Source organism: Pimephales promelas, chromosome 16 (genome assembly GCF_988280905.1).
Source record: "Pimephales promelas chromosome 16, fPimPro1.hap1.1, whole genome shotgun sequence".
Classification (NCBI taxonomy): domain Eukaryota; kingdom Metazoa; phylum Chordata; class Actinopteri; order Cypriniformes; family Leuciscidae; genus Pimephales; species Pimephales promelas.
Window position 1 is genome coordinate 9,212,468 of NC_142784.1, and position 9,523 is coordinate 9,221,990.

Below are 9,523 nucleotides of genomic sequence, written 5' to 3' on the forward strand. Positions count from 1 at the left end.
GCAGACTTTTTGATGCCTAAGCGGCTGCTATTGTGTCCACATTCCATCTGGACAGGCTTTGTTTCAAGGCGGCAAGACCCTTGGTGCGCCCACCGAAGAAAACAAAAAGTTGCTCTGAGTGCCTGAAAGGGGCGGAGCACGTAGTGTAAACCCTGACTTTTGTCGGTGCACCATTTGGACAGACCATTTAGATGCATAAATCTTTCTGGTAGAGGGAGCTCTAGACTGCGTAATGGTGTTCATCACTCCTTCTGGCAGAGCAACGGGTACCCGTTGCAGAGACCAGTGCTCTGGATGGGGATTCCAGATCGAGCCGTGAGCTTGAGAGAAGAGATCTATTCTGACCGGAATCAGCTACAAGGCTGTTTGTGACAGCCGTGTCAGCTCCGGGAACCAAATCTCATTCTCCCAATGTGGGGGTATGGGGAGCACTGAGTGGTGCGTTTCCCAGATCATCTTGATCACCTTTGGCAACAGAGAGATCGTAGGGAAGGCATACAGCGAGCGGCTTGGCCAGATTTTGGCCAGCGCGTCCTCGTTCTTTGAAAAGAACATCGGGCAGTGAGCGTTATCTTTTGACGCAAATAGGTCGACTTCCGCTTTGGCAAACAGGCACCACAATTATGGTCCAGTTGACTGTGCGACCCAAGCTTTCCAGGTGACTGAGGAGCACAGTTCTGTGAGATGGCAGTTCTATCTCTGACTGTGCCAAAATCAGCCAGTCGTCCAGATTGTTCATGATTCGCAAGTTCTCAAGGGGGCGAGAGCCGTGTCCATGCACTTCGTAAACGTACGGGGTGCTAGAGACAGGCCGAATGGAAGGATGGTGTATTGATATACCTGACCGTCGAAGGCGAATCTCAAGAACGGCCTGTGACGGGGTATTATCTGAATCTCAAAATAGGCATCTTTCAGATCAAGAGAAATTAACCAGTCCCTCAGTCGAACGTGCGCAAGGATTTTCCTGGTCGTAAGCATTTTGAACGGTCTTTTCATTAGCACTTTGTTCAAATGTCTCAGATCTAAGATGGGTCTTAGGGCTCCGTCCTTCTTGGGTACGAGAAAATAACAGCTGTAAAACCCCGAATTGCTCAGAGAAGGAAGTACCAGTTCTATGGCCCATTTGCACAGCAGCTTCACTATTTCCGTATTCACTGCTGTTGCGGTCCGTGCTTGAAAGTGCGCCGGACGGCGAGCGAACTGTAGTGAATAACCCTGCTTTATTGTGCTCAGCACCCATTATGAAACCCATTCTGAAAGCTCGTTTTGAGGAGAATTGGGTTGTTGCTCATTGTTTAGAACAGGTTAAATGTGATTGTAAATAGGTGTTGTTTGTGTTTTAACAACGTTTAGCTCAAGAATATTGATGCGGGAACTTTGAATAGCCTGTTTGAATATATTGCCAACTTCACTGAACTCCTTGAGTTAAGCACTGACCACATTTCTTTATATTTGAGTCCAAGTTCAAACACTACGAAACGCTCCATTAACGTAGGAGCTCTGAGGCACCGCCAGCGGGACATTAAACAGTAAGTGTCTGACCAAGATTGTGGGAACGCAAATACGCAAATAGGGAATACAAAAGTTTTGCGAGGGAATGCAGTTTCTCGGGGGAACGCAAAAGTTTTGCGAGGGAATGCAAAAGATTTGAGAAATTTTTTCTCCCATCCTAATTTTTTTCTACCACCACATCCCTTTAGGGGCTCCCTACCTGAACTTCCTATATGGCTGTCAGTTTTTCTTTCTCTGAGGTTCCTTATTATTCCACCCATCCTGGACCATCTTGTTTATGCTTTTAACCTGCCTGATATTCGCAATAAATTAATTGTCTTACAATTCAGGACTGCGTTGTCGTCATGTCCAGGTGATGGTCCTTCATCAGATCTGGATCCTGCGGACTGTGGGAAACCTTGGATAAACAGAGAGACTAATATTAGCATAGACGCCATCCTTAGTGTTCCCGGTTCCGGCTGATCTAAACTATGCAGCCTTACAATGTAGATGTTTATAGAAGTCTATTTTGTGTTATGAGTATGCTAGGTAAAAGAGATCTGTTTTTAGTCTAGATTTGAACTGACAGATTGTGTCTGCTTATCGGACAATGTTAGGAAGATTGTTCCAAAGTTTTGGTGCTAAATAAGAAAAGGATCTACCATCAGCAGTCGATTTTGACATTCTAGGTATTATCAACTGACAGGAATTTTGAGATCGCAAATGACATGAAGGACTATAATGCATTAAGAGCTCGCTCAAGCACTGGGGAGCTAAACCATTTGGTGCTTTGTAAGTAATCAGCAATATTTTAATATATATACTATATTTAATAGGGAGTCAATGCAGTCTTGTCAGAACAAGGCTAATATATGCTCAAACTACCTGGTTCTGGTAAAAACTCTAGCTGCTGCATTTTGGACCAGCTGTGGTTTGTTTATTAAGCATGCAGGGCAACTATCCAGTAGAACATTTCAATAATCTAGCCTTGATATCATGAACGCATTAATTAATTGTTCTGCATTTTTAATTGAAAGCATATGATGTAATTTCGTTATATCTTTAAGATGAAAAATGCGGTTTTACAGTTACTAGACACTTGACTTTCAAATAAAAGATTGGTATCAAAGAGCACACCCAGGTTCCTAATAGACGACGAAGACTTGACAGAGCAGCCATCAAGTGTTAGACAGTATTCTAGGTTATTACGTGAGGACGTTTTTTTGTCCAGTAATTAGAATCTCTGTTTTTTTCAGAATTAAGTAGTAGGAAATTGCTAGTCATCCAATTTTATATCTCAGCTAAGCATTCAGTTAACTTTGTGAATTTGTAAGTTTTATCAGGGCGTGAAGAAATATAGAACTGAGTATCATCAGCATAACAGTGAAAACTAATGCCATGCTTCCTAATGATATCTCCTAAGAGTAGCATGTACAGCAACGTGAACAAGTGAGCAGCAACGGTCGTAATACTGAGCCTTGTGGTACTCAATACTGAACCGATAAGACATCTCTTCATTTACGGCTGCAAACTGATCGGTCAGATAAGTATGATTTAAACCACACTGTTAGACCTTACCAGGCTTTTTTTTTTTTTTTTACAGTAAAATACTCGGAACACTGTTGCCAGTTATTTACTTCAATCTACAGTATGTTACTGTAAAAATGGATGAAATTAAAACTTATAACGAGTTAACTAATTTCACTTACAGAAACCGACTGCCTTAAAGGACAAGTTCAGTATTTTACAATTAAAGCCCTGTTTTAAGATCGTTTCTGATGAAATAGAATTTTAAGATTGTTTTTTAGACAGATGCTGCTGTCCTGAAAATTTTCAGTTTCTGTGGTTGCACCCCACCTTCACAATGGTTGCATAGGTGCACAGGAACAATCCTTTATACATACATACATACATACATACATCTTCTTCCGCTTCATCCAGGGCCGGGTCGCGGGGGCAGCAGTCTAAGCAGAGATGCCCAGACTTCCCTCTCCCTAGACACTTCCTCTAGCACTTCTGGGGGGACACCGAGGCGTTCCCAGGCCAGCCGGGAGACATAGTCTTTCCAGCGTGTCCTATGTGTCCGTGTCCTCGGCGGAACTGCAGATCGTACACACAAGTCTTGTACAGGACCATTCAGCGCTTACTTATAGGCATCTGAACATTTATATGCCCTCAGTTTCTCTTTACGATCGGTTTCTCTATAAGGTAGGTGTAGAAGTCAGGCCACTCAACCGAGGTAACGTTAATCCTGTCAGGTCGTCTATGCATTGAGTGAGCATGTGAAGGCTACGGGTCGGCCAATCTGGTTCTGTCCGTTAAAAATAACTTTTGGAAATAACAATCGCGGTCCTGGACTGTGAGTGACCTTACACATTAAGATAAAATCTTATTTTCTTCAGTCATTGTTAAAAAAACAAGCTAATAAACCTTGCTAACTAGCATTAGTGAAGCGGCCAGAGGGATTGTTCTGCCTCCACCTAAGCTCTACCCACATAAAAACGTCACCATGTTTATCAACTGAAAAGGGGTCTATCGTAACCTGAGACATTCTCTTTCACAAGGGAACTCCCGCTGCATCAATTCTCTATGCTTTGGGGAACAAATACCCACGCCGCCACACTGAGAGAAAAACGCCTTGGTGTGAAGCATCTGGCACACTCATGGACAATAGGACTGAGAAGGCAGATCCAACCTAGATTGTCATAAGATTTTGTGTAAGAAGGGGAGGTCTGGAGCCGGTGGCTCAATGGACCCCAGGCTGTAAAGAAATATTAGATCAGAGGTGAAGGCAAGAGCGCACCTCGTACATCAGTTATGAGAGGTTACCGTAGATAACCAACTGTCTATTTGGAAAAAGGGGGATAGCTCCTAGCCCTTATCTAGATAGATCTAACTCCTCCTAGCCCAAGGCCTAACATAGGGGCCTCCAAGGCTACGACCTTGACTATCACACATGCGATGGAGGAATCTGATGCCTGATCATTACCTAAAGAATCATGATACTGCCTACAGGCACCTCAATGTCAAGGCAGAAATAAAAGTAGAGTGGCTGCCACGCAGAGGGAGAGGGAGGGAGCAGCACTACCACTCTTCCAGGGAGCAAGACAAGCAGGAAGCAGACTCAAATAGATTTTTATATGATGAATGCACAGAGAATCATGATATTGCCTACAGACACCTCAGTGTTGAGGCAGAAATGAGATGGAGTGGATCCCACGCCCTCAAGTAAGAGGGGGCAACGCCACCACTCTTCCAGGGCATAGGACGAACAGGAAGCAGACTCAAGATTCTTATATATATTCTCAGATAACTTATCCACAGGACATGACGGGTCACAGGGATAACAGGCTGAAGCCAGTACTGAACCACCAGCACCACCGGGGGAAAGAAAATCTCTGCTAATAGGAACTCACCAGGGAGGACTCTCCAGAAGACTTATAAGGTCCGAGAACCAAATTCGGGCCGGTCAGTACGGAGCTACAAGGAATGAACCCCTCCTAACCCTTTCCAGAACCCCTAGGGAAAATGTTTCCTATTTTGGGGGGAGGGGGAGGGGGTGTCCCATGAGACCTGAACTGACAACTTGGGATATCTGATTGTTGCTCTGCCTCCTGAAGCCTCTCGACAACGGTTCTTACCGCCTCGCCAAAGAGGCCAGAAGGCGAAAGGGGGGCAATGAGAAGGAAGGGCCTGCCCTTCTCCCTGATCCCCAAGCGATTTAGCCATAAATGTCTCTCTGAGACCACTTGTGCTGCCATAGAACGGCCAATGATACAGACCGTCTCTTTAATCAACAACAGATCCTCTTTTTGACATTGTATTTGTTAGTTGTATTTGTAACTGTTAGTTATGATGAAAGCATTTGTTAGTATGCAGAAATCGAGTTTCAATGACGAGATCACTGCATTCAACTACAGCGCTCATCACTGCAAAATTTCAAGCTATGATATAAATATAATGCAATAGATCTGAATATAATGCTATAATCAACACTTTTCAGGTTCTTTAGTAAACCTTGAGAACTGTAATAGTGGAAAAAAAAACTATTGAGTATAAACTCAATCTTGTTACTTTCAGTCCTGTTACTCAAGAAAAAATAACAGGAGTGAGTAGAGTCCTCTTTTTTTTTTATTAATTTTTGTAATACTGTAAATATTAGTTGTTATAATACTTTTCATAGTATTAACCACTATTAATAGTTTTAAGGTTTGAATTACTTAAATTGACATTGTTTTACAATGTGAATACCATACTTCCAGGAAGCCTGTCTACAACAAAGTGACTTTTATACTTTGTAGAAGATGGAGAGAACCCATACTATGCAGGTGCCAGAAACACCCACCCATGGCATAGCTACTGCAAGAGAAGGCGCGAGGCACACCCAAAACCTTCTCTTTCCCCCCTTTTTGTCTTAACGTCCCTTCTCCCCTCTCTCTCCTTCTTTCTCTTTCCACCTCTTTCGCTGTGGAGTACCACAAGCACATAGTACATCACTTCAACACAGAAATCTCATGCACACACAGTCATGTACACTCTCTCTCTCATAAACACATTCACACACATATTCCTGTTAATGTTCATTCCTGTTTTTTTTCCAATTTTTTTTTGTTCCATCCATTATACAATTGTTTAATAAATTAAATTATATAATTTTTTAAAAAATGAAACAGCTTTGTGCTTTTTACAGTGATATTTTTTCCCCTTCAAAAATATAAATTATCTGAACAAATAACCAACAATTTATTTCAAATAAACACTTTCTTGTGTGGAAAACACAGGAATTAATTAAATGTGTTTTAAATGGCAGTTTCAATAACAGGACTGAGAAAACATGCATCTATCTTCTGCTTAGAAACCTTGTAAAAATGTAATTAAGTTGCCTGAGATTGACCAATACACATATTGAATAGTTAAACTTGTTGTATTAGATTCAGTGTTCAAAAAAATATAACAAATAAAGTTTAATTTTGAAGAGCTACAAGAAGCAAATGTCCCTCATTAGGTGGAAAGGCCGAGTTATCAGTAAACCGCAAGTGGTTCTAAACATGGTTTGGTCTTTATGTTAATCACAATGGTCACTCTAATTACAATTACACACTATATCTTCACAGTGAAGTTTTTCTTCTTTTGCCAGTCTTTAACCACAAGCAGAAGTTTAAAAGTCTATAGACATGCATGGCAATAATCTAATGTTTTAATGGATTATAAAAACAATGACAATTTGGCAATTTATTAACGAATGCATTCACGTTTATTCAATTTGGTTGTAAATTAACTCTAGTTTACAATGCATGAGTAAAATAAAGCAGTTCATTGGAAAATTACATTTTTTAAACATTAAGTTATCAAGTGCAATGGAACTAGCAGCAGTCTTAATACCAATACAGAGCAAGTTGTGAGTAGAATGAACTCACATATGTGTCACAAAACATTGGTTGCAGTACAAAGGTTGTCAGTATCCAGATGCAGTGCCTTCTCCTTATTAAACTTATTCAACAAACACAAAATTTTACAAAACACTTGAGATTCTCTTACTATAAACAACCAACATAGTCAAAATGTAGAACCCTGAACAGAAAGACACACAGGGCTTAAGTACGCTGCAAACAGAGGAACTAACGAGACTTATTAACTAGACACACCTGAACTCAAACGCTAATCAATATGTAACTATGGTGACAAACAGGCAAGGGAACCTGAGAATGACAGAACCAATCGACACACTGACAGCAAAACACAAGACAAGAAATACAGACATGAATGAAAACACACTTAAAATGTGACAATATGGTAAACAACACACTAGAAAAAAATAAAAAAGAATTTGGTTGGAAATTTACAATAGACAATTTTGCAAAAGAAAATGCCAAAACTCTTATTATAAATGTTTTACATGGACTGCATTTGACAATGAATTATTAACTTTATTAAATTTAAAAAGATTCACAATTTGAGTTCTAATTTCTGTGGTTCTGAGACCATAAATAATAGGGTTACATATTGCAGGAACAAGGTGATACATTACGCTAGTTAAGATACGAATATCCCGGGGTATTGTAGGTACTCTATACCCAACAAATGCAGCAGTAACACTAATATAGGCTATTACTATGGTCATTATGTGTGTGGTGCATGTATGGATGGCTTTGTGGCGGGATTCACCAGAAGGAGAGCGAAATATAACTACAAAAATGATGACATAAGAGCAAAATATCACAAAACAATCAGCGGATGTTATACCAAAAGCTACTGTAAGAGCTAAATAGTTTTTAGAAATATCATTGCAAGCTAGATTGACAACAGATGTATGCTCACAGAAACTGTGGTAAATCAAATCTGTTCTACAAAAAGTAAGTGGCACAACTAGACCAACCATGGCAATAATGGAAAGTGCGTTCCGAATGCTAAGAACTGCGGAGAAAATAAGTGAGTTTGTCATATTTACAAAATCATTGTAACGTAAAGGATAAATAATCGCAAAATATCTGTCCACAGCCATCCCAAGCAATATGGTGGACTGAAAACAAGCAGAAAAATGCATACAAAACATTTGTATTAGGCATTCATGTCGTGTAATTGTATTCCAGTCCAACAAAAAACCGACCAACATCCTTGGAATGAAGTAAATGGGCACAAAAAACCCCAAAGCTGCAATCAGTCCAATTAAAATATACATGGGAGCATGCAATTTTCTATGTTTTGCAATGACAATAATCAAAATGCCATTAGCAAATAATGTATAGATTAAGATTATGCAAAAAGGAATGAAGAGTAGAGGCCGGTACCCTTTAAGGTCTGTGAACCCGATTAACTGGAAACTAGTAAAAGAGTTGTTGTTTGATTGGTCACCCATTCTGCTTTTTTAAAGTGTGTAGTACAGACCTTGAAAAATAAAACAGCAAAAATAAACTTGTTAACCTCAATGTCAAATACATGAAAATATAAACGTTTAAAATCGTACAAAACAGTGACAAAACATTACCTATTCGGACATTTTAAGCATAAAAAATCAATAAGAAATTAGCAAAATGATTGTTTTTCATATTTAGTTTAAAGTTCTCCTGTACTCCCATGAAACAGTCTGTCTTATCTACCTGTCCCCTGCTCTGTCTTTCCCTACCACTGAGCAAACTCTTCCCTGCTCTTAAATATTCTATGTTTCCCTCCCTCAGCATTGCATGGGGATTTGTTTAATTGGACCTCATATTCACAACATTTTCAGATTGCGTTTTTTTATTTTTATCACTGTTGGGAATGTATTTTCTTGCTTGAAACATTTAAATGATATAACTCTTAAATGATATAGATGAGCTATAACTTATTTAACACATGAACACATGACAATTCTGGGGCCCATATTGTTTTCTTTCTACATGTTACCACTCAGTTTTATATGTCAAACATATAATGTTGCTTATCATTGTAATGCAGATGACACTCAACTGTATCTTCTATTGAAGGCAGGTGATGGATCTCAATTAGATGTTTTGATTTATTGCTTGAGTGAAATTAAATTATGGACGGCACAGAATCTTTTACAACTTAATGAAGCTAAAACAGAATGTATAGCAGTAGGTCACCCACTCAACATACTTGACTGTTTAGGCCCTCTTGCCTCTAATGTACATAAGCAAGCAAATAATCTGGGAGGTGTCTTTGATTCAGAGTGTTATGGAAATTTGAATCATTAGTGAAGATTAGGTAGTCTGAGCCATGTGTTTCCATTGAACCTATTCCATGAGTAAAATATAGATGTGTACGTGGTTGTGGGTGACGTTTCAGGAACATATGGGACAGGACCTCTGACCTTAGGTATGGCCAGTTTTGGCCAGTTTATTTCAGTACCAGTTTGTGTCCTTAAGTAGAGACTAAACAGCAGTAAGGGCCTTATCTGGGTGGGTGAAAGGTACAGCAGGGGAAGAGGAACCTTGAAAAGACTATAAGAGGTCTCATGTCTCCCTGAAGGCGTCTCACTCACTCCACAGTGTAGCTTCTATGCTTGCGACTGGGCCTATTCTTGCAGGAATAA

At 39.9% G+C, this 9,523-nt stretch overlaps 1 protein-coding gene across 1 annotated transcript; it reads right to left on the minus strand.

Annotated features, from left to right (window-relative positions):
- Positions 1 to 242: 242 nt before the first annotated feature.
- LOC120470528 (olfactory receptor 52Z1-like) lies at positions 243 to 8,347 on the minus strand. The gene is made up of 4 exons (XM_089121624.1): positions 7,404 to 8,347; positions 611 to 800; positions 466 to 540; positions 243 to 320 (listed from the first exon to the last, which is right to left on the minus strand). Exons 1-4 carry the CDS (start codon positions 8,345 to 8,347, stop codon positions 243 to 245), a joined length of 1,287 nt encoding a protein of 428 aa, XP_088977750.1.
- Between the last annotated feature and the right edge of the window lie 1,176 nt (positions 8,348 to 9,523).

What these genes read in the sequence shown, in the direction of transcription:
- LOC120470528 (XM_089121624.1), bottom strand. Translation starts at nt 8,347, where the DNA reads ATGGGTGACCAATCAAACAACAACTCTTTTACTAGTTTCCAGTTAATC. An exon ending in GGACCATAATTGTGGTGCCT is followed by an intron (nt 541 to 610) that starts GTTTGCCAAAGC and finishes TTCTTTTCAAAG; the next exon opens with AACGAGGACGCGCTGGCCAA. An exon ending in CGATCTCTCTGTTGCCAAAG is followed by an intron (nt 321 to 465) that starts GTGATCAAGATG and finishes TCTTCTCTCAAG; the next exon opens with CTCACGGCTCGATCTGGAAT.